At 36.0% G+C, this 25226-nt stretch overlaps 1 protein-coding gene across 1 annotated transcript in view; it reads left to right on the forward strand.

The window, feature by feature from the left end:
* The first annotated feature begins 9925 nt into the window (after positions 1–9925).
* Positions 9926–25226, forward strand: part of LOC137387405 (secretory carrier-associated membrane protein 2-like) — a 28602-nt gene continuing 13301 nt past the window's right edge. Inside the window, exons 1-5 of the mRNA XM_068073820.1 lie at positions 9926–9958; positions 15375–15497; positions 16196–16288; positions 22416–22635; positions 24659–24790. Coding sequence (XP_067929921.1) covers positions 9941–9958; positions 15375–15497; positions 16196–16288; positions 22416–22635; positions 24659–24790 — 586 coding nt within the window. The 5' untranslated portion in view covers positions 9926–9940. The remainder of the gene's footprint in view (positions 9959–15374; positions 15498–16195; positions 16289–22415; positions 22636–24658; positions 24791–25226) is intronic.

Consider the following 25226-nt stretch of genomic DNA (forward strand, 5'->3'; position numbering starts at 1 on the left):
CTATCCATATTTACTAATTAACAAAATCTGGATGGCACGAGCAATGTGGATAAATCAAAAACAATTGTTCATGGTTGTTGAAGACGAACGGCTTTCCAGCAAAAACCGTTATTATTGAAACCCTTTCATAAATAGCAAATAAGCAAAATAGCAAATTTAATGATGACGAAGCATGCATTTGTCTATGAATTCACAAACACTCATATTAATGATAGTTCAGCATATAAATGTTAAAGTTATTTCACAGAAGTACCAGTATCAAATATCAGCGAAGATACCATATTTCTACTGAACATGCTTAGTACAGCACTTTCAATCATAATATGGCAGGCGCTAATGTTATGCTGAACTACTACCGATCGGTTTTAAGTTTAACAAGTAATATATTCGGAAAACATTAGGCGAAATATTCCAATTGTAAATTCTAAATAGACTATAAATATGCACTGTTTGTTTTTTTACTACCTCCTGAGCAGCCCACACCCAATTGAGAACAGGCAATGCTTAACTTTTGTTTTAGCATGTGATCCATTCACAAACAATATCATAAGTGAGTCAACCAAAACCTCGTTTAAAATATGCCGATGAACTCTATTTATCATATCAAATAAAAAACTTTTGAAAGCTATATTTTTTTCGGATAGCAGCAATCGATACAGTTATAGTGCTTTTAAAATATTCTGGAATAGCGGGGTGAACTTATACATGAGTAATACTTATAATAATACAATTTTTGCCTTAAAAATGCCTATCCACTTGTAAAGAATTGCCATTTATACTAATGTAAGCATTCATTTCATATATTTTTGTAAGATTCTATTAACCAAATACTCCATGTAGAGCTAATCTTCCAGGCATAGAACTGCATTGATTACTATAGCATTAAACAACTTCTACTGTAGTTTGCTTATTAATCAGTAAAATACTTTCCACTCTTGATTTGATCGTTAGTCCTATAATCACCACCATATTTTGATAACCAGGCGTATTTACTTTTAAATAACTTTTTAATGCGCACAATTGCTGATCAGCATTTGTTCAAATGTTTATCATGTCAAATAATATTAAAATGAAATTAATAAAATTATATAACAACAAAAATCTACATTACAATAATCATATTAATTTAATACAACTTACTCAAATGCCCCGATCATGTGATGTGGCGGAAAAGATCCCATACTTGAGAGTGTTTGTACGATCTCTAGCACATTACAATCTTTCTTGTATGCCAATTTCAAACCAAAAGCTGCAACCGTTCAAGAAATACTTTGGGTGAAGTGGAAATAGCACCCACATATTTCTACATTGGGCCATGCTGCTTTTATTGCTTCGTGCAGACTTATCTTAAAGTCGCAAACAACCTCATAGGCACTGAATTCTTCAGTGCCCTTGACTACCTTGAGCATCTACAAATGTATACAGTAAAGCCTTAATGCTTTATTATTTTTACTTGCCTTTTTATTTTAATTTGCAAAAAGAGAATGTTTTGAAAAAACTCGACCTCATATAATGTCATTACTTTGTGTGTTGAGACAAACACTTACTAAAAATTTCATGATATGTTAAAGATATTGTACATAGCGGTGATGATAAACCTTATCAAAATAACAAAAAGAATTTTAAGAACTTAAACTTCTGACTTAAACCATTAAGTCAGACAATCTAACGGAGCAAATGTTTATGACTACATGTATATAAATGTGGCTGCAATAAGACACTTTTCTGACATACCCTTCAATAGCCTTTATTTTTATGAACACAAATAATAATGTCACAACATAACTTATGCTCAACTGCTGCTGGGCACAAGAAAAACTAAAAAAGTGAATAACAATTCTCAGGTTGATAAGCTGGCAGTTGTCAGTCCTGAATTAGTGCCCATATTCCCCCATAAGCCTTATTTATTTTGCTGGCTAAGTGTTCAGTGGGATGAACAGTATAGGTGCTTTTATAAAAACACCATAGGCATAAGAAAACGGCTATCTACTGCCATCTCCTTTCTCGGTGGTCCCTGATGGTCAGACTCAGAGTTACAGAGCCTGAGTGAGTATGAGTTGGCTGAAACGTACGACATATCTATTGTTGCTGCGAGCGTAACCTTCTGATGTGAAATATGATCTTTCAGCTTTATGAACACCACCCAAGGAGCCTGCATAAGCAAAGTTGAAATAGAGTAGAATGACAAACAGGACTCCCTGAATAACCTACATTTATAATAGGCCTAACATAGCATAAGCATAGGCCCCAAACATACTTGCTGGTAGTTGTAAGATAAACTGCACCTCTTTGGTCAGTTGAAAATTTTTCCAAAGCTGCTTAAAATGTGCTGTTGCTGGCTTGGTCGCGAGTAAACACAAATACATTATACATCGCTAAATTCAAAACCTCATCACTACTTGGAATACCTCATTACGCTATGGTTAGAATGCAATAAAATTGAATTCCCTGAACGTTCCCAAACCCAAGTTCCCAAAAGTTATTGATTAACTTGAGCATCATAAGGTTTCACCACAGGTTTCTGTATTCTAAAAGGAAAGAGTATAAATGTATTACTCCAAAATTTGAGTCTTGAGGTCATTTATAAAGGCATGTTTTGTATAATGCCAGAAAAAAAGTTTTTTTCTATATACAGTATACATAACTGAATTGTCAGTTTCAGTGTGGCTCACCCCAGTGAGCAACAGCGAGTTGTTCTACGCGAGCACAAGCAAGAAAAATTCAATTGGGCAAAGCCAGACATAGGGTCACACAGACAGGCAATTTTTTTCTACTTTTTGTGATCATAAGTTTCTGTGAATTAGTGAGTAAACATGTTCAGACATACAGAAACAAGAAAATTTTTATAATGAAATAATCTCATGATGATGTGGGGTATGCAAGTAGATTTTTCTGGTATGGTGTGTGACGGGCGGGACAATAGGTCATCTTTCTTAAAATTTTGCTATTCATTCTGAAATAAATTTTGCTTTTCTTTTATAATCAATACAAAAGTGAAATTTTAGCTTAGGTGCTTTTTTCTAACAAATGCAACTTTTTTTTACCATTCGGGTGAGCAAAGAATAGCTTGTTCCGCGTGTTAAAATTTTAGTGCATTTAGTCGCAGCCTGTTCTTCCTAAGCTATCTGAGGTAAAAATCTTTTATCTATAAAAATGAGATTTGGCGAGAATTGGCGAGTTTGACCAGCCAAACTTGCCAATTAGCTGAAAATATAGCTAGTTTCGGTTTTATGGGCACATGGAAGTATTTGTGACACGCTGGACCATTTTAATAATATGACGATGTCTGCCTTTGTTTGAGATTTCATTCTGATACCTTGCATGGGAAAACAACGCTGGATATTCCAAGGCAAAAAAATCAGTTTCTTTGAGAGAAATGAAAAATTAGAATTAATTTACGATGTTTCGAACTCAAAACATGGAGTTGGTCAATATTACCCTACTGATACAAACACTTGGCGTGATGCCCGTCAAATTGTGAGGTAATCTTTGAATCGAATGTGTGTTTTTAATGTATGGTTACAAAATTACATCGCATGGCGAAGGTGTAATAGATGGTATTGAGGAAAAGCATCAAACAACAGGTGCTAATGGCAGTGTACAGAAAAAAGTATGTCGTAAACTCTGCAGTCATTTGCGAAAGCTCAACAACAATAATTTCCAAATCAGCGAAACCAATAAAGATATTATCTATCTCAAAAGATAAGATTACTGAAACTGCTCAAATATGCAAAGAACCCTGGTCCATGGTGCCTTTAATTCATGGCATTCGATCGTGCCATCACATAGCAATTAAAAAATAGTTATGTTGCTCTGATTGATTGATCCCACCTGGCAGCTAATTCCACGCACAAAGAGCAGCGAACCTAATCAAGAAGTAACCACAAGAGATACTTCACAAACATTAATGCAGTTTTCACCACAAATGCTGGTCGCATTGGCCTATGACTTTAAGTCAACAAAGGAGAAATTCTCATAGCAAAGGCCAATGAAAGTAGCTGAACTATAAAGTACATGCACAGTGCACGCAAGAAGTTCATGCAGCCAAACCCCAACGACAAAAGAACCACCCAGATGAACTTTCCTCTTAAAGTCTCTCCAGTTATTGCACCAGGGGTAACTATCAGGTCACTGTGGTACTTTTTACTAAAAAATGAGAAAATGATAACCGCAGAATAGGATGATTTTAAGAAAAAATTGTTTACTGCATAAAAGTCTCACAATCTTTGAATCCTATGTGTCTTATAATTCATGGTTAAATAAAATAAGTATAATATATACTAATTTTAAATTATTAGTTGGTTGACCACATGTATATGGGTAGATGTTGTAACTCCAAATCATGTCAATTTGTTGTCTAAATACTATAAAACGTAGAAAAATTCTGGATTTTTCGTAGTGTTATTTTTGTTCTGCGCGTCACAGGTGGTAGTCTTTTTTCAAACCTCACAGAATCATTAAACTTGGTCCTAAAAACAAAACAGTACATATTTTTAGTAGAAGGGTAGTAGAGATATGAGCTTGCCGAACAATAATGTCATGTGTCAAAAACTTCAGAAGATTTTTGCAATTGATCACAAATCAGTTTTTGATGTCAAATTATGGTTATCACATCAGGTTTGATATTTAATAATTTTTCAATCCATTGCATGACAAGGATGAAACCTCATTCAGTGATAGTTGGTGCCAAGTGCTGCCTAAAGCAGCATAAATGACAGCAAAAGTTCACATCTAGGCTGTAAAGTATGCGAGGGAGCATTCAAATGTGCTGCGCCTCACAATCATGCCAAAAATGGCCGTGTCTGACTTTATGAGATCCTAAGAGCTTTATAAGATCTAGCAAGACTAGCATGCAGTATCAAGGAAGAACCTCGGCCATATGACTATTCATGATATAACAGAATGAAGAACAGATCCTACTGATTGTATTTATATCAGGATTGAGTGACTAACATAGCCCCTTTGAGCATGTTCCGCATTACCAATTGAGGATTATAAGCCCAAGCAATCGAGTGAGAACCCTAGGCCCAAGGGAGTATATTGCCCAATATGAAGTTAGGAATATAGGCCCTTTGAGTATATTGCACAATCTCGAGTGAGGAACATAGACCCAAGTGAGTATAATATGCTCATTATGAAGTGAGGAATATAGGCCCTTTGATTATATTGCGCAATCTTGAGTGAGGAACATAGACGGAAGCAAGTAAAATATGCTTGTTATGATGTGAGGAGCATAAGCCCTTTGATTATATTGCACAATCTCAAGTGAGGAACATAGATCCAAGCAAGTAAAATATGCTCGCTATGAAGTAAGGAACATAGGCCCAAGCAAGTATAACGAAAGATATGAAGTGAGGAAAATAGGCCCTACTGATTAGATTTATCATATAATAGAGTGAGGAACATAAGCCCTCATGATTATATTTACAATATAACAAAATGAGGAACATATTATATTTATAATATACGTAACTATATACAGATAGTAAAATAAATAACTTAATTAGTAAAATAGTTATAATATAACATTGTTATATTTATAATAAAATAGAGTTAAGAATATAGGCCCTCATTATTTTATTTATAGTATAATAGAGTGAGGAACAGAGACTCTCATGATTATATTTATAATGTAATAAAATGAGGAACATATTGCATTTATAATATCCAAACTCTATATAGCTAGTAATATAACTAATTCACCTAATAAAGTATTTATAACATAACATTATTATATTTATAATAAAGTAGGGTGAGGAACATATGCTCTCATGGTTTTATTTTTATGCTAATAGAATGAAGAATAGCTGTCATCATAATTATATTTATAATAAAATGAGGAACATAGGCCCTCATGATTATATTTATAATATAACAGGGTGAGGAACATCGGCCCAAGCCATTATATTGTAGTACAATACCGAGTGAAGGGGCGGATCTAGGAAAAAAAGTGTGTGGTGCAAAATTTGCGTAATATATCTAGAGTGGGAGGGGTTGCGCGGGGTGACCCCCTTACCTGGCCCCCCTCTAGCGGAACCTTTTGAAATTTAGGCATCTTAGAATGAAGGAGAGGTGTGTTTGAGCCCAAAAAAGTGTAATCATTTAGTTGCAGCAAACAACAAGTTTAGAGGTAAAAATTGACTTTAGATATGATTAATTAAATTGGTGTTTTATAATGTTCCTTATACTATGTATATCAAGATTACATGTAAACAGAAAGTTAACAAACATTTGTGCAATAAAATAAAATCAAGACAAAATCAATCACAAAACCTCAACAGCCATTTGGTTTGGCTGTGCAGAAATTAGCCATCATTTCTGCAAACTACCATAAAAAATGTTTCGTAGTGTTAGCTACATAACGATGCTATTATAAAACAGACATAATAGGGCATATTTTTTTGAATTGTTGTTTTGTTGTAAAAAAAAATGATCCAAAGTTCGTTCCTGACCTTTCTTTTGAGACATTTTGCTTTCAAAATTGCTTGTGGTACTTCTTTCAAAAAGGTTGTGGCTCAATTGGGGATGTTTATTGGGACTACTCTCATTTGTTTATAAGCTAAACAAATTCAGGTCAATGTTATTAAAACTGGTTCGTTATCACGAGCTCTCTTAGGCCGTTTTTGTTCCTTTCCTCCCAAAGCAAGTTCTCAGTGAAACGAATTGCAATTTACTCAATTCCTGGTAGACTTTAAATCTTTTTTTTAAAATTTTTGCCATATTTATGGTGGTGTATTTGCACCATATGCACCACAGTAGATCCGCCCCTTGAGTGAGAAACATAGACCCAAGAGAGTATAATATGCTAGGTATGAAGTGAGGAATATAGGCTCTTTGATTATATTGCGCAATCTCGAGTGAGGAACAATGACCCAAGTGGGTATAATAAGCTCATTATGAAGTGAGGAATATAGGCTCTTTGATTATATTGCGCAATCTCAAGTGAGGAACATAGACCCAAGCAAGTAAAATATGCTCGTTATGATGTGAGGAACATAGGCTCTTTGATTATATTGCGCAATCTCAAGTGAGGAACATAGACCCAAGCAAGTAAAATATGCTCGTTATGAAGTGAGGAACATAGGCCCTTTGAGTATATTGTGCAATCTCGAGTGAGGAACATAGACGGAAGCAAGTAAAATGTGCTCGTTATGATGTGAGGAACATAGGTCCTTTGAGTATATTGCGCAATCTCGAGTGAGGAACATAGACCCAAGCAAGTAAAATGTGCTCGTTATGATGTGAGGAACATAGGCCCTTTGATTATATTTTGCAATCTCGAGTGAGGAACATAGACCCAAGGGAGTATAATATGCTTATTATGATGTGAGGAACATAGGCCCTTTGATTATATTTCGCAATCTCGAGTGAGGAACATAGACCCAAGCAAGTAAACTATGCTTATTATGATGTGAGGAACATAGGCCCTTTGATTATATTGCTCAATCTTGAGTTAGGAACATGGACCCAAGCAAGTAAACTACGCTTATTATGATGTGAGGAACATAGGCCCTTTGATTATATTTCGCAATCTCGAGTGAGGAACATAGACCCAAGCAAGTAAAATATGCTCGTTATGAAGTGAGGAACATAGGCCCTTTGAGTATATTGCACAATCTCGAGTGAGGAACATAGACCCAAGGGAGTATAATATGCTCATTATGATGTGAGGAACATAGGCCCTTTGATTATATTGCGCAATATTGAGTGAGGAACATAGACTCAGGTGAGTATAACATGCTCATTATGAAGTGAGGAATATAGGCCCTTTGATTATATTGCCCAATTTCGAGTGAGGAACATAGACCCAAGGGATTATAATATGCTCATTATGAAGTGAGGAGTATAGGCCCTTTGAGTATATTGCGCAATCTTGAGTGAGGAACATAGACCCAAGCAAGTGTAGCATGCTCGTTATGAAGTTAGGAATTTAGGCCTTAGTGAATACCTACATCGTAATATCTCGAGTGAGGAACATAGTACATTGTACAATATCGAGTGAGGAACATAAGCCCTCATGATTATAATTATATTATAATTGAGTGAGGGCATAGGCTCTCATTATTATATTTATAATAAAATAGAGTGAGAAACAGAGAGCTTCATGATTATATTTGTATTATAATAAAATGAGGGACATATTATATTTATAATATACATAACTATATATAGTTATGAGTGAGTAAATATATACGTAACTAGTAATAATATAACTAACTTAGGTAATAAAATATTAAAAATATAATATTGTCATAGTTATAATAAAATAGAGTGAGGAACATAATCTCTCATTATTGTATTTATATTATAATTGAGAGAGGAACATAGGCCTTCATTATTATATTTATAGCATGATAGAGTGAGGAACAGAGACCCTCATGATTACATTTATAATATAATAAAATGAAGAACATATTATTTTATAATATGCATAACTATATACAGCTGATAATATAAATAATTTAACTAATAAAATATATATAATACAACATTGTCATATTTATAATAACATAGAATGACAAACAAAAACCCTCATGATTATGTTTATATTATAATAAAATGAGAAACATATTACATTTATAATATACGTAACTATACATAGCTAATAATATAAATAATTTAACTAATAAAATATTTATAATATAACATAATTATATTTATAATAAAGTATAGCGAGGAACATAGGCCTTTCATGGTTTTTATTTTTATGCTAATAGAATGAAGGACACAGGCCATCAGGATTATCTCTATAACAGAGTGTAGACCATAGGCCATCACGATTATATTTATAATATATTAGGGTGATGAACATAGGCCCTCATGATTATATTTATAATATAATAGAGTTAAGAATATAGGCCCTTATTACTACATTTACAATATAATCGAATGAGGAACTTTGGCCCTAATGATTATATTTATAATATAGTTGAGTGAGGAGTATAAACCTCATGATTATATTTATACAGTATTATAATTGAGTGAGGAACATAGCCTCATGATTATGTTTATTTACTATATCATTTAGTTAGAGCACCGGTTTTCTTGGCATACAATATCACATGGTGAAAACATTACGCCTAGAAAAAAATTGTATAATATCACAGAGTACGTAACATAGGCTTACATGATTATGTTAATATTGTTTTGGAGTGAGATATACAGAGTTTATGGTTTTTATAATTAGAAATGTAGTCTTACATGAACACTTGTATTTAATTAAATAGAAAAATCAAGTAGCCTTTGAATTTATCTATATTAATTTAAGATAAAAATGACTGGAAAAGATGGTTTTTTTGCGTATTCTAATTTGATAATTCGTGTATTATCGCTGCTAATTTTTAGTGAACGTTCATACGTCAGATCTTTTTATTTTCTTTCAAGTTCAGCAGAGCGGTTTGTATTTTCCCGACGGCGTGATTTCGCAACGATGGTTTTAATTTAAACAGCAATAATTGCATTTGCTTTAGAAGTTGTCTGTCCTTTTCTGAAATTTTATCCGATTTTGCGGAAAAGTGCGGAACATAGGGCCTTGCGGAACATAGGCGTGCGGAACATAGACCTGTCACCCTGACTACTAATCTATCACCTTTACTTACACCTTGCCCGTTGGTCGTCAACACGTCTATCGAATATCGGCTAGAGCATAACTTGGTGAGCAGGGATTTATTTGTCTCAGAGTTTGAGGTTGCAATAGGCTCACACAGATTTAAATTGGTTCGCAGCTACCCATTAGCATGTACGATTAATGATGCAAATATTATGTTTAATGCTTGCGAATTTTCTCCAATTTCTCCAATAGCACTCTGATCCGACACAGTCTATTGAATTTCCTAAACCGGAAGATTTTGCAATTACTACAAAGCTTATGTTTTTAAAATACCGCAGCAGCGATGGAAGCTGAACGCACTGATTTGAATCCTAACACCCGATTAATTTGATGGGAATATATGGAGAGGTAGGGTGAATGCCCCAGACGCCGTGACGGAGAGGATCTCTAAAATTATATACACAAATTCTTGCGATACAATTTAACTACTTTTACGCAATAACTTGAGTCTGAATTACTAGTTACGAAAACATCAGCATATACATCAATATTAATACAATAGCTATTGTAACAGTTGTTAAACTCGCAAACCTAATGATAAAATAGTTTACAGTGAAGATGGAGAACTTATTAATTTGACTACGAGGCAATGGTTCAGTTTTTGCAAATCTCTCCAAAGGTTTAAAACAGACTAACGAGTAGATTATAAAGCGTGGATGACAGGGCTGACCTTCAGACATATTTGTATGTAACAGGTCTGATGGGACCATGCTAGTATATACAAGTGTTAACCGACATGCACTATTCAAAGAGTGAGGATTACACACCTATTTACTAGTCAGTAATTGCGTGTTAATCTTGGATTTGTGCCGGTCATATAACACTTATAACACCAGTATGATGTTATAAATAAGATCATGAAATCAAATCAGGCAATCCGTTGGTGTTGACCTTTCTTCGCTACTCTACACTCTTTTTACCAAGTGTATGCTACCAGTTGTTTTGTAATCACTCACCACGTCTTCTCTAGCTAGAAGGAGGAAGAAGAATGCTCTTCAATACTGCCTTGTTTATATGTGCTTAGGGGCCTCAATAAGCTGAGGAAGCTACATAATCCTGCAAGCCTGTGTAAGAGGCTACGCCTCCTAAAGCTGATCTGGTTTCCTTAGCCAAAGTTCCTGAAGCATAGCCAGATGCATGAGAGACGCCTCCATATACAACATGCCTTTTTATTTTTTAAGCCCTGAACATAGGCACTGTAACTATTAGGGTTCAAACATAGGATTTACCACCACCGGGAGTCATTTTAGAATGCAACAAGCTTCAGACAAGGTGTCTGACATGCATGTATATCGTCCTCTGGCACACTATTAGAGCCTGAAGTCTACATGCCAAAGTGTAGTCACACTGAGCAGTGCCACTACATGAGCATGAAGATAGCCTGTGAATCCGATGTTATCCTCATGCTACAATCGAAACTGGCTTTACTTGTATGAGTTGAGTCATCCTCTTCTCATACTTATTCCCCTGGCCGTTGTAGCATTCGCCGTCCCAACCTGTTATCATCAGCTCTAACCTGCAAGTCCTGAGTACATCTATGTTCCTGTTTTGCCTGCTCTCTTCTACACTGACCAGGCATCCGGGCCACCCTTTCTCCTACCGACATCATCGGGTGATTCGAATCATATATAGGGTAGATCCTAAACTCCTCAGAGCCTGGCTCTTTTTCTATCAGGGCATCCTGTGCCTCCATCCTGTGCCTCCATTCTGCGCCTCCAGAGAAACCCTTTTTTTGTTACCATGCTACCTGTTTCGGCATGACTAGCCTCACAAGTAGTACAGGTTTCTGCCGAAACAGCATCCTCCGCACCTCCCTGATTTGAGGTGTAAGGAGCTAAATGAGCCTCTCCGCCGACAAATAGCTGGTTGTCTGCAGATGAGTTTGCCTGAGCCTTACTAGCCTCGGAGATAGTACAGGTTACTGTCGAAACGTATCCTCTGCACCTACCTGATTTGAGATGTTGGGAGCTAAGTGAGCATTCCCGTTGACAGATTGATGGTTGTTTGTAGGTAACTTTACTTAACCTGGGTAGCAGGTAGCTTAGTGTCCATCAGAACTTTGTCATAAAGGGTACTCAAGTTTTCCAAGGCATCCTTGAACTCCTGCTCCTTCTCTATCTCCAACTGGAGCTGGCCCTCATCGACCTATACAACTGCAATAGCTTTCTTGTACTGTTCCTCAATCATCGACCTGCATTTAGCAAGGGCATGTTTATACTGTTGGATGACCTCACCTGACATGAAACCTGACTGAACCTCATTAAAAAAGCTGCTCACCTGATCGAGGAGAGGTGGTGGCTTACCCTGAGCTGCCTTTGCAAGCCTGGTGCTACGAGCTTGCACATTTGTTTGTGGATCAGCTTCTTCTGAGCTGGTACTATCTCTCATTGGTAATTTTTTAGTCAACTTTTTATCAGATTTATTCGCCAAGTTTTGCAACTTGCCATCATCTAAAGGATGTCAACGTAGACCAGCAGTAATAGGCCTAGATGGCAACCATGTATTTGACTTGAAATCTTTCATACATAATGCATTTAAAACAGCCAATAGTTTCAGCTGCCTCAACTCATTTATGCCCAAAAAGTTTTTGATTTAATCATTTTATAACATAACCTCAGTGACCATAGATCTGTATCTAATTCCCACCTAAACCCCTGCTTTACCCACTACCTTCAACTCAGAACCATCCACTGCAGTCAAAACAGTTGATGGCACTCTTAACTGTAAATCTAACCTGTTGACTGTTTTTGTTAGTTACTGTTGAAACTTCAACACTTGTATCAAGCACAAAATCAACTTCTATACCATTTACCTTCAATGTTCTTACTAACTTATCATCTAGTCGTTTAGGACCAGATGAAGAAAACCTCACACTCCTACTAAGATGACGGGAACATGTGTAGTCCCTGCCTTTTCTACCTGAACCCTACATCCATATTCCCGTCACTTTCGCTACTGCTACTTATATCCTGCAAATCAAGTTAACCTATGCCATGTTTTATAATCACTCACTACGTCATCACTAGCTAGAAGGAGAAAGAATGCTCTCCAATACACCCTTGTTCATATATGCTTAGGGGCCCCAATAAGCTGAGAAAGCTACATAATCCTGCAATCCTGTGTAAAAGGCTTTGCCTCCTAAAGCTGATCTGGCTTCTTTAGCCCAAATTTCTGAAACATAGCCAGGTCTACGAGAGACGCCTCCATATACAACATTACTAGTCAGGATTGTGTGTTATTTTTGGATTTTGAGCTAGGGTAGGTTTGGAATACCTAGAACAAATTCGCAGCTTTTTGAATACAAAATACAAACCTGTCACTAATAGACTAGTGGCAATGCTACCTCCTTTTCAAAAAATGTCTTGCACAACTTTCATAAGCGTGTATGTCACTACTATCATCAACCCTAATGAGGTCAAGGAATAATTTTACAGTGACCTGAGGGATACTATTAGTATTAGATGCATATCAACTTACAATAGATTAACACAGTCTGGTGACTCTAAAGAAGGTATGACTGCGATATTGTCTACAAAGTGTATGAATGATGGCTTCAAGGCTGACAACTTTGCTTTAACAAAGAGTTTAATTTTTTCATGGGATGATCGAGAATCCTTTGGCATGCATCAGTAACTCAGGTCAATGACAACTGTGAAATCTTTCTGTTACCTCTATATTGGCAACCATTGTCTCGACTCACTAAAAGGGTTTATGTTCTGGGTACCACATTATAACCGCGACAGGTTTTTGTTGGAAGCTGTATTCTGCTGCTAGCAACATCCTTGATAACATCACAGGAAATACTAGGACTGGTTTGATGTGCATACCAGGCTCCTCTCATAGCTTATTGAGAAAAGGAGCAATGCTAAACAAGCTTCTTTGTATTGTGCCAAAAAAATAACAAAAAGCGTACTCAAATCAGTAAAAAGCTTTTAATGCACTCTTAGTGAGTTATATTTTCTATGATAAGCAGAAAACCTGAAGAGCTTCAAGCTGCACGAGACAAAAGAGTTATGGAAGCGTACCTGAAGGTTTACGCGAAATGGCTCAAAATCAAGTTTTACTGTAATCAGCTGTATGTCCTTGAATAATTCACTAGACGTTTATGAGCTCATGTTGGCTATGATTAGTTCAATATAAAATGAGAAGGCTCCTGGCATAGATGGTACACCGCCTAAAGTGTTTAAGAAAGTGGTTGAAAATTGGCTGACTCTCAAAACGATGTATGAATGTAATAAATGATGTAAAATGTTTGGGATACTAAGACTGTACGTAAAGACTGTACGTAAAGACTGTACGTAAAGACTGTACTTAAAGACTGGCAAAAACGCAATCACTCTTTTCTCTGATGATATTTGAGATTTATTATCCATTTCCACCGTATGCCAGTTTCTTTTTCTGATGTTTTTGAGTTGCCCATAAATCATCATCTATGCTGGAATTCTTATAGTTTACTCTACTCAGATTTTAAATACACCAATTGAACTGTTTCTCCTTCTACAGTCAAACCTCGGATTTTGGCCATAATTTGTTCCAGAAGGCTGTTCGAAAATCAATTTGTTTGGTACGTAAACCATTTTTCTCATTATAACTGATTTAAGCAATTTTAATTCAATCCAAGTCTAAAAATAACTTTTCAGAAGCATTTTTCAGTACTTCGGACTATTAACTGTATACATATGTAATAAGAGAGCAGGTAACATGTAAAATACAGTAGTTGTTTCATAAAATATCTATTCCTAGGCTAGCCTATGTTGTGTACTGTATTGTACTGCTGTATCTTTAGCAGCTCACACCCTGAAGCTGTTCACTCAAAGTCTTGTGTACTCTATACTATGAATAAAAAAGTGTAGCGATTGGCTGTGTGTTTTGTTGTAATAAAAAAGATACTAAATCATGAAAAAAAATCCCTGTTTTATTTTGACTAGTTTTAACATAAGTATCGTAGTAAAAGCTAGGCTACATTAAGGTTACAATCTTGAAAAGTTTTAATGAAAAAATAGACTAATGTATTCTAGCAGATTTTGTGAAATAAAAAGAGCACAGCAGAAACGTTTGTTGGCTTTTTTACCAATTGTAACATGAATATCTCTAAATCCTTGGTCGATCTGATTTGGTCAAGATCAGAAACTTTGGAAAGCCAATGTATGACAACACGTATTCTGTAGTATTATTTATGCTGGTGTTCACCTTTTAAGTGAGAAAAATTGCTGGGTTTCGGTAGTGTTCAGGCCTTCAAGGATCTAAAAAATAACTGATTAGTGTTTTCTTCGTAAACATTCGCAAAGCTATTTTTACATTTTTTTGGTAACTTTGACTATTAGCAAACTAAATCTAATTAATGTGCTTAAGTTTGTTTAATGTATATAGTCCAACTTCACAAGTTTGTATGTTTGTTTATTTCATCAATAGGAAAATAGCACAAATAATGAAGTAGTAAACACATCACATGGTTGTCAACAAAAGAGTGTACAACTAATTTCTAATAATAAACAATAAATATAACAACACAAAGGAGGTGATGATGAGGCCTATATGCAACAGCGAACCGGTCAAGGCAAGGCCCAGTTGGTCGATAGCAGAAAAAGAAATAGAGCATATCAAGTATATCAAGCATTTGTTTACCTACAGCATTCTATTTTTTGCTGATAAAAACCAGGATCTCATCACTAGATAAAATGTGCGTAATCATTTTAAATGATTGGCAATGCCTGCCATTTATCACATACTCGCTGCTGCATGACAACTTAATCCTCGTGGTCAGGTAAACAAGGAAGCTGGACTCTGCGAATCACTGCAAGAGGTCTGTTACTTTCTCCTTGTATTATTCACTATGACTGAGCCGACGAGCAATCCATTCGCAGACCCGTATGAGCGAACATTTCAGGTGAGTTCTTCTTTGAAAGTCTGCTACAAGTCAATGTGGTCTGTCCTCAATGTTTAGCAATGGCGGTCGCTGGTGCTGTCTTAAAAATAATAACTAGTTACTTGTTTCTAGTAGTAAAAATAACGTCTTCATGGGACCTGAATCTTGAGCAAACTACAGCTAAGATTTGACCCATGATCTCAAAGCTATGAGTTTTAAATTTACCAACCAACGTCATAAATGATCTACTGATGATTTGTATGATATTGTGTTCTTTTTGAACAATGTTGAGTCTTGCATCATTTATGATTATAGCTAATTCTTTTTATTGTGGAATGTAATACGCCAATGTGAATATAATACACAAAAATGAATGTAATTCGCAAATGTGAATATAATACGCAATAAGTGAATATAATACACAAAAATGAATGGAATACGCAAATGTGAATATAATACGCAACAAGTGAATGTAATACACAAAAAGTGAATTTAATACACAAAGCGTATGAAATTATTAATCCTTCTCCTACACATTGTGTACACCTCATAAACATATATGCCCTGCTACAATAGTGTTTTATGTCCGAGTTAGGAGAAAAAACATTTTTGCGCTAGACTTGGTCTTCTGTGATGTAGGTGAGGTTTACATGCCCTGTATCTAATAACCAAATAATACCAATTGATTCCAGCTCTAATTGATTACTTTCTGATTAAAGGGCGATGCTAACCCTCCAGCTGCCAAGATGACCAGCCTTGATGACTATGATCCATTCGGAGGGCGATCTCAGACTACGGTGCCATCTCCTCAGGTGTGTGAATGTAAAAAGGCAGCAGAAATAAGGCAGCAAGTTACAGTAGTTGCTGGATTGATTTAAAAAATTTCATTTAAATATGACTATAAAAAATTAATTTTTTGGTCTAGCTGCGGGAACCACAGTCATTTTCATTTTAGTATTCTCTTTATACAAATAATGAAATAACATAACCTAGAGTTCTGGTTTATGCAAAAACTGCATTGATTTCTGGTTGATTGCCTAATGACCTAAATGATATTGCTGATGTTTAAATTGAGGATATTTGTATGACATGCGCATTGTCCCATGACCAAACACCAGCGAAGCGATTGGTTGGGAGATTTATGCTAAATGCACATGTGCACACAACTCCCGAAAATTATTCATCAACAATGAGACGAACCGTTGTCTCAAAATTTCATCAACAAATTTGACCATCGTTTTGTAGAGTCGTTAAAGTATAATAACGATACAAAACACATATAAGCCTATTTAAATATGTTACCAAGTCTTTGTAAGCCGTCGACAGTCTCTTAAAACTTACCCATCTGATCGGATTATACACAAATAGACAGATTTATTTGGATGAAAATCGTTATTAAATCTTGCTAAGCCTCACTTTTATCAAAGTTAAGACCGGAAATTGAAACGCCAAGCGACAGGAAATAGAACGATTAAGTCGTGCGCATTTCACGAAAAAATAACGTGCACATTTCACCAGTCTATAGCATTGTCGAATTGCCGAAGGTTTCTGTAATTAACGTAGGAGTACAGAAATCGTTTCGTTTTTGCCGATTTCAAAGTAACTGACATTTTAGACATATTTGAGTACTTTGGTATTCTAACTGATGTTCAACGCAGTGTAAGTAAAGGAAATGACGATGATATTTTTTTCTAACAATTCTTATGAGATTATTACGATATGTAATTATAAGTTTGGATATTCTTCTTAATACTTCTTGATATTGTTAGCTATGACGTTTTGAAACGTAAACAAAATTGTGCATTGGTTTTCTATTATTACTGTATTACTATATTAATAATATTGGTTATTCTAATAATATCAGTGCATTTTATTTCTAATATTGCATTTCTCCTATTGCAGGGGAGAGATATAAACATATAATCTTTTCCTTTCATTATTGCTGTTTGTCATGACCAAACACTTTTTTAAATAGATTTTCTAAAAATCTATATAAATATCACTTCTTGATATTGTTAGCTATGACGTTTTGAAATGTAAACAAAATTGTGCATTGGTTTTCTATTATTACTATATTAATAATCTTGGTTATTCTAATAATATCAGTGCGTTCTACTTCTAATATTGGCCAATATTGCATTTCTCCTATTGCAGGGGGAGAGATATAAGCATGTAATCTTTTCCTTTCATTATTGCTGTTTGTTGTATATAATAACACCCACACCCAGTACATTACAGCTACCATTGCAGTTATCCTATTGCACTGCAGTGCCATCTGACTGCTAATATTGCATTTCTCAACCATCAGTACCCTTTCTTTTTTCCAATATCACTTGGTCGTGGGCTGTATGACAGTGGAATTTCTAGTTATTATAATACCCTGTATCCGCACCATCGTCTAGGGAAATTCTTTTGTGATTCAGAGGTTAAGCGAAGGTGAATGTGTTCTTGAATAGATACAATTGTTCCATAAGAGTACAGGCACTGTTAGAAGGCCAACTCTCATGTTAGCGAGACGAGACACCATATCTGATAGACAATATGTTATTATTACCTCTCCATTTTGGGAATCTAAAGGAAATTCCTGAGCTAACTTTTCAAACCTTATCCCTGTTTCCTTATCTACATAGTTGTGTTTTTAGACTGGTCATTAGCGTCTCAAGGACGTTTTCGTATGTTTTTCATTGGAATCGATCGTTAAATAGTCAATTTTGACTAAATTATTGTAATCATTATGTTATGATATAATGAATGCGCTTCCTAAGTTCATTACAAGTTATGATTATACTCTAGACATAGTCATGCGCGGCTAGTCACGTGAACGGTAGGGTCATGAGAATGCTCACTTTGATTGCATCATCATCTCTTTGATGTCATATTTACAAAATAGATAAAAATAGAGTGTTATCACGCTAGCGTTATCTCTCCCATATAACATATGCAAGCAATGCTGTCAGCCTGAGTGATCTTGTGCCAGTACAGGTTTGTTTGTAGTTTATATGTTGACTCTGATTGATGAACCCTCAGCCCTTGGAAACCATTTTACTCATGTAACACTTTGGTAACTGCTTAGGTTTTAAATCCTACTGATTTACGTGAGTTTGCTCTCTCTCATGTTGTCTGTCCTCTCCGTAACGCTGCTTGTTATTTCTGTAATGCTGCCAGTAGCCTCTGTAATCCCAACCATCCTTTCCATGAAGCTCTCTATCTTCTCTGTCATGCTGTCTTTTTTCTTACTAAATGCTGTCTCTCTTCTCATTGATGCTGCCAGTCCTCTCCCCAATGTTGTCCGTCTTCTCTGTGATGCTGCCAGTCCTCTCCCCAATGCTGTCTCTCTTTTCTTTGGTGTTGTCCGTCAATTCTGTGATGCTGCCTGTTCCATCTATGATGATGGTTTTCTTCTTCAATAACGCTGCCTGTCTCCAGTCGATTTTTCCAGTTTTCCTAACAGCATAGAAAAAATTACAAAAAAACTGGTTGTTTTCGTATCAATTGAAATTTCTGCATGTTCAGTAATATTTAAAAATATTGATAAAAAGCAAAGAATTCAAGTTGTATTGAAATTTGCTGACTTTTGAACTAATACAACCGTGATTAATATTGTTCATACTGATAGGCAGAGTTATGCGTGAATTTTAACTCTTTAGTGATGCAAGCTCAGAGAGTGCTCTCATAGTTTTAATCACGGGGGGGGGGGGGGGGGGAGTTGTTGTTGCTGTCATAAATGCTAGCATCTCTTAAACTATATTCTACTCCTATAAAGTAAACCTATTGTAATAGTTCTATAATTCTTTGCTAGTAGCTGCGAGTTGCTCAAGTAGCAGACTAACTTTGATTTGATCTTGATTTTATTTTATTGGTTAATGTTGATGACAGCTAATCAGGCCATGTAAGAAAAATAAAATTATAACATGCAAATTCAATAGTGTTTAAAAACATTCTTATGATATGAGGATGTTCTAGATATAGGGTAGACAAGATGTTTATGTCAGGTTTGTTCAGCTGTTTTGTTTGTGGCGTGTATCTCTGAAGTAGGTGAGTATACAGGGTGGTCTGTTATAGTACTTTAGACAGCAGAGATTAAAAATTCTTAATTGTCGACCTTCACTGCTGATCACCTGCTTCGAGTTAAATTCTTGAAAATGTGGTTGCGCCAAAAAATTCAATTTAATGAAATTAAGACCCATAAAACGCTAAAACATCAGCTACAATTTGATGCCATTTTTGTCTTTGTAGACCAACCCTGTCCAGAGATATATGCGTTTGAATGAGGCCCTCTTTTAAAAAGCTCACATTCCAGCGGGTGCTTGTTTCGTGACATCACAAGCAAGATATCTGAAACGAAACCACGAGCGATAAATATGAGGTCGCTTCGTTAGCCAATCATGAGCGCGAAATTTTTATATAGGCCGTAATAAATGTTATCACTCGTAAAACGCGTTGTCTGTGATCTCGAAGATTCTCATCGTTAGAGAATTCTCACCGTTACTGTTTCAACGCGTTTTAACAATTACTAAGTTATACATAGTTTTAAAATGGCTTCAAGTTCGAGCGACTGCGACTCAGAGTTATCTGAGCAACTTTTAGTAAAAGATTGGAGTAGACAGCCTATGGTCAAAGCTGACAGGCGTCAGCAGCGTTTTGCTGCAGAGGAAGACAGGATGGAGGTAAATTAACTGTACTAATACTAATTCCATGTACTAATTAATAATATTATAACTTTTTGCTATCACTAATCATCGTTTTATATTATTTATCAGTTCGCCTAGCTACATTCGCTTCAAATTTTCTGTGGCATCTATATCTAGTAAATTAGATTTATGATTTGACATTAGATGTTCACTTTTCACTTGTAGAAAGTGAAGAAAATCGATTGATCAATGCAAATCTTTAACTTCCAGAACCAAAGCTTCGAATCGTTGGCTTGGCGTACTTGTGTCTTTGTTAAACGTTTATTCGTTTTTAAAATTACACTCGCAATCTATTTAACTCCCAATTTGGAAGCTGTCAATAGATACGCTTTAGAATGACATATCTATGAACAGACTTGCCAACCCAAGAGTGGGGCAATGCGTGAGATTTGGTTTTGGGGCAATTGATGTATCAATGATAGTATATATGAAATTGTGGAAATTGGGGCAAAAATCTCACGCATTTTCATTTTTTCTTTGGGGTGATTGCGTCAGTCTCACGCCCAATGCGTGAGAGTTGGCAGGTATGTCTATGAATGACATATATTTATTGCATTTGTTTTACTGATTACAGAATGTTTATGTCATCCCACCAGCCGAAGAAGCTTTGTCAGTGTGGAAACTGTCATAGAGGGGAAAGAGAGACTTGAATGTGTGCTGCATAAGCCATGATGTTTTGTTTGAGTTTGTTGCAGTAGATGAATTTGTCTTATTGAATCAGCTAATACTATGTGAGTGGCCACGACTTGATGAATAGTTTTAATAAAAGCTTTACGCCGAGATGAAAATATTTTTGCTTGTAAAAATTATATAATAAAATAATATTGTTGAAGATAATGCAAAACATGATTTGCAGAATATTGTAGTGAATTGGATATGGTATATGGATGTCCGCAGAACTGGAGAATGTGAGTTCAAATCCAGTTTGCAGCAGACTTCTCATCCTTAAAACTCTATCCCTATCTATATTCTTTTCAAAGACGTGGCTTGCTTATTTCACTTCGGTAGTATTCGGTATGGATACTACTAGTAAGAAACTAGTACGTAGACGGTGTAGGCAATGATATACAGCCCCGCCCCAAGGATAGGCCACAGACATAATGTGGGCGGGACTTATGGGAGGCTGTGTATCGTTAGTATGGGTAGCTGCAGAACTGTGCTGATACAAAGACCTCGTTCTACAATACATAGTTGACTTGACAGAATTACCGTAGACCGGTAGAATTGGTAGTCGGTCCCAAATGTTTACACAACATTTGGAGAAAGTGAGTAGAACAAATATTCAATTTTCGTTATTTGAGGCCTTTGACACATTCATAATAATGCATCTGTAGCAGGATTTAAAATTTTATTCTAGCCAACATGAGCAAATACAAAATAAGATATATGCCAATATAGCCGCGTAAGACTAGACTTTTATCGCAAATAGCCGATGAGAATACGAGAGATAGAGACAGGTTGCCTAACGCGTGACATCATTTTGGGCAAGTCTGGGCACGTTTCTGTGGCCTGAGCGTTTTTACGGCGATCAGATTTTTTCGGTTTTAATCTTCAAATATCTTGGCAATGCGATCGCGTAACACAACAAACAACATATCAACTGATAGAGAAAAAGATGCTTTTTTAAAGATCAACTTAAATTTGATGCAACCACATCTTTAATGATTATTATACACAGATTTTAATAGATTTTATGTGAATGTGTCGATATTTTTCTGTCATTTTTAGATTGTTTTTGAAGTTTGAGCTGATCTGACTGCCTGGATGTTTGAGAGTGACATCGACAAAACTTCATCGTCATTAAAACTTTCAAAAAAAAAATCTGTGAAGTGGTGTCATTAGTCGATACCGTTGCAATAGTTGGTCTTGGCTATCATGTTCAAGTGGATGCTTTACATTTTTCTATTCTGTTGGTTTGTTCGCAACTATACGCGCACATTGCTTGATCTGAGCGTTTTAACCACAATCAAGTTTTATCGATTTTAATCTTGAAACATCATGCAACCAGATCACCTCGAACATAAAGAAACAATTGCAAATAATAAAAAATATTGGTACTTTCTCATAAAATTTACTGATCTTTTGTGCAAGTACATCTTTAACCTTGGGATAACTATTTAAACAAAATTCTACTGTTTGGTTCAACGAATTTCTGTGTCAGCTAAGTGTAAATAAAATCTTGCTTATCTCAAAATTCTGTTCATCAAATTTATGGACTTTGTTTTTGCCACGTGTCATTTTTCTTTAGTCACCACAAACGATGGCACCGCCTCAACCTAACATAGCACCGCCCCAAACTAGTATGGACAACGCAGCTAACATACAGCGAAGTCTCTCTGACCCTCCACCGTATCAGCCAGCTGCAGCGCAGCAAGTAGATACATCGGAGCTGCAGAGACGCCAGGAGGAATTGGAGCGAAAAGCTGCAGAGTTGGAGCAAGAACTTCAAAAGAAGAATGAGACTAATGGTGAGTCCCCCGAGGTAGTTGTGATTAGTATCACAGCTGAGGCTATTTGTTGAATATTTGAAACTAAAAACTAGTTACAAGTTCAGATAATGAACATAGCTGATGATCAAGTAACAGTAGATGAATAAAAATAGAATATTCTGGAAGTTTTAGGTTGTGTATTTTGATCATTCGGGCAAGTACCGTAAGACCTCTATTTGACCGCCACCTTTATTTGAACGTTACCTCGGGTAGAACGCTACTATAGGGGAAAGGTTGAAAAATACAGAGCCGCCCTTAATGAAACACCACCTCTATTAAACCTCCATTTTGACATTCACCATGCTTGATCTTCACAAACCCACCCATAATGGAAAATGATCAGTAGAAAATTGTTCACCAATTGGTACTTATAATTACACAGCTACATCGATAGCAATCAATTCATTCATTGTTGTTGTAGTTGTGGCCATGATTTCAGTGATGATTGTGACGATCGATTCTGAAGATCAATCGTCACAATCATCAAAACTACACTTTGATTTGACATCAATCATTAAGGTCTAAATCCGATCCATTGTCTTCAGATTCGTCCAAAAGATGGTTTACAACCTGATCTGAAGACTTTATAAAGTGTTTTGATGAATGGTGAGAATACTCCTCATGAGCAATGCACAATGCAATAGCAGCCATTGTTACGGCGTATCGAAGTCCGTTGTTTAGCTCCAAAGCTTATCGGATTTTTCCTTGAAACTTTGTAAGCAACATTATCTAAATCAGTAACAATTGTGTTCTTTGATACGTTTTACTCAAATTAGTTTCTTGTTTAACTCAGTCTGATACTTCAACTTATATGAAAAACCATTTAGCAAAAATCTTGAGGCTGACAGCATTCATTTGGCTCGTATTGAAGGAGAGTTCGAAATATACCGTAGGTGACATTAGCTTCGCTAGTGAAAGGGTTAAATTTATCTTTCCAGCATTTTGACCAGCTAATCGAAAAATAAAGCGTCACCCTCTATTTGAACATCACCTCTAATAGAACGCTACTGTAGGGGAAGGGTTGAAAATACACCGCCAGGGAGCTCAAATAGATGTTTATAGTAATTCAAAATTTAATATCTGTGAACTATGTAGATTAGAATATAACTAAAATATAACAGAAATGTTAACTCATAGGCTTTTGGAATGGACCAGCTGGGATTTGAGTACTCACACTCTTGACCCGTACATGCTAGTTGCAATCCTACGCGTACTCCCTACGCCTACTCCCTGTGCCTACTCTCTACGATTACTTCCTAAGTCTACTTTCTGCGCCTACTCCCTGCACGTAACTCTTATGTGCGTAACTCTTATGCGTATATTCAACGCTTGCCCATACCTGGATCCGTAGGCATCTCTACATATACTACCACATACCCGTCTCCTTACACGTAGCCCCCTACACATGTTTTTTTTATTTATATTACCTATTCAATGAGCCTATTCATAATCCCTACCTAGGATTTTTTCCTACTTCCTGTGCACACTCTCTACTCATATTCTCACCCAATCCATTTGTACTCTTTACCCACACTCTCTACTCTGTTACCTACACTTACTATTAAGTGTACCTCTACACAGACTTCGCTGATATATAGACATACTCTCTACATCTACAGCCTCTGCGTTGAGGGACCCAACCATCTGTGAATTGTAAAGTTTCCTTCATAATAAAGTTTACGAACCGTGTAGTTTATTGTTTATATGCTGTACAATGAAGTCTCATCGCTTGGTGGCGACTGCATGGCAAGCTAGCAGTAAGACAACTTTATACAGCTGGAGGGATATTGGGTACATATTCTAGCTCAAACCCCAGAACCCTTACACCATTATCTCTCTCTATTTATTGAGAATGGCGTTCTTAAAGCAATAAACATTCTGTTTATATTTTCATATTATTAAACCTTTTCTTTAATATTTATGAACTACTATTATTAAATATCTGATTGTCTTTCACACTTGTTTAAAGTTGGTCGCTATGTTTGTCCTCCATGTGTTGTAGCCACTCAGAAGAACAACTGCCCACCCCTACCACCAGGCTGCTGCATACAGCCATGCTTTCATCAGGACTTCGAAACGGATATACCTCCAGAGTATCGACGTGTGGCTAAAACTGTCTACTTTTCATATATATGTACGTACTATTTAGGAGTTTTCTTTCCTGAAAGGCTGCTGCAGTAGGAGTTGTTTTCTCAGCAAAGCGGTGCATTATTATTAAGCTTCATAATGTTGGTATGAACCTCAGTGGTTGGTACGGACAGCAGATCTTTCTATGAGCCGGTGTCCTTTAAGTGCTCTAATTTATAGCGAACTATATGTCACTCCTTTTGTTGTACCAGCTATATTGATCAATGCTTGACTATTTCAAATACCTCTTGCATTTCAAGCAAACCAAAAACGTAAGGCTTGACTTGTATTTTCAATAAAAATTTCAAACTTGTTATTTTTAAACATGGTAATTGTTATATAAAATTACCCCTTTTCTATTTTATTGTTGTTTCATCAACGACACTTATTTTTGTGTTAAAGGCTAGCTTTGGTCATTAGGTCAGCTGGAGTTGTGCACTCTA

This window comes from Watersipora subatra, chromosome 2, assembly GCF_963576615.1.
Source record: "Watersipora subatra chromosome 2, tzWatSuba1.1, whole genome shotgun sequence".
NCBI classification, from domain to species: Eukaryota; Metazoa; Bryozoa; class Gymnolaemata; order Cheilostomatida; family Watersiporidae; genus Watersipora; species Watersipora subatra.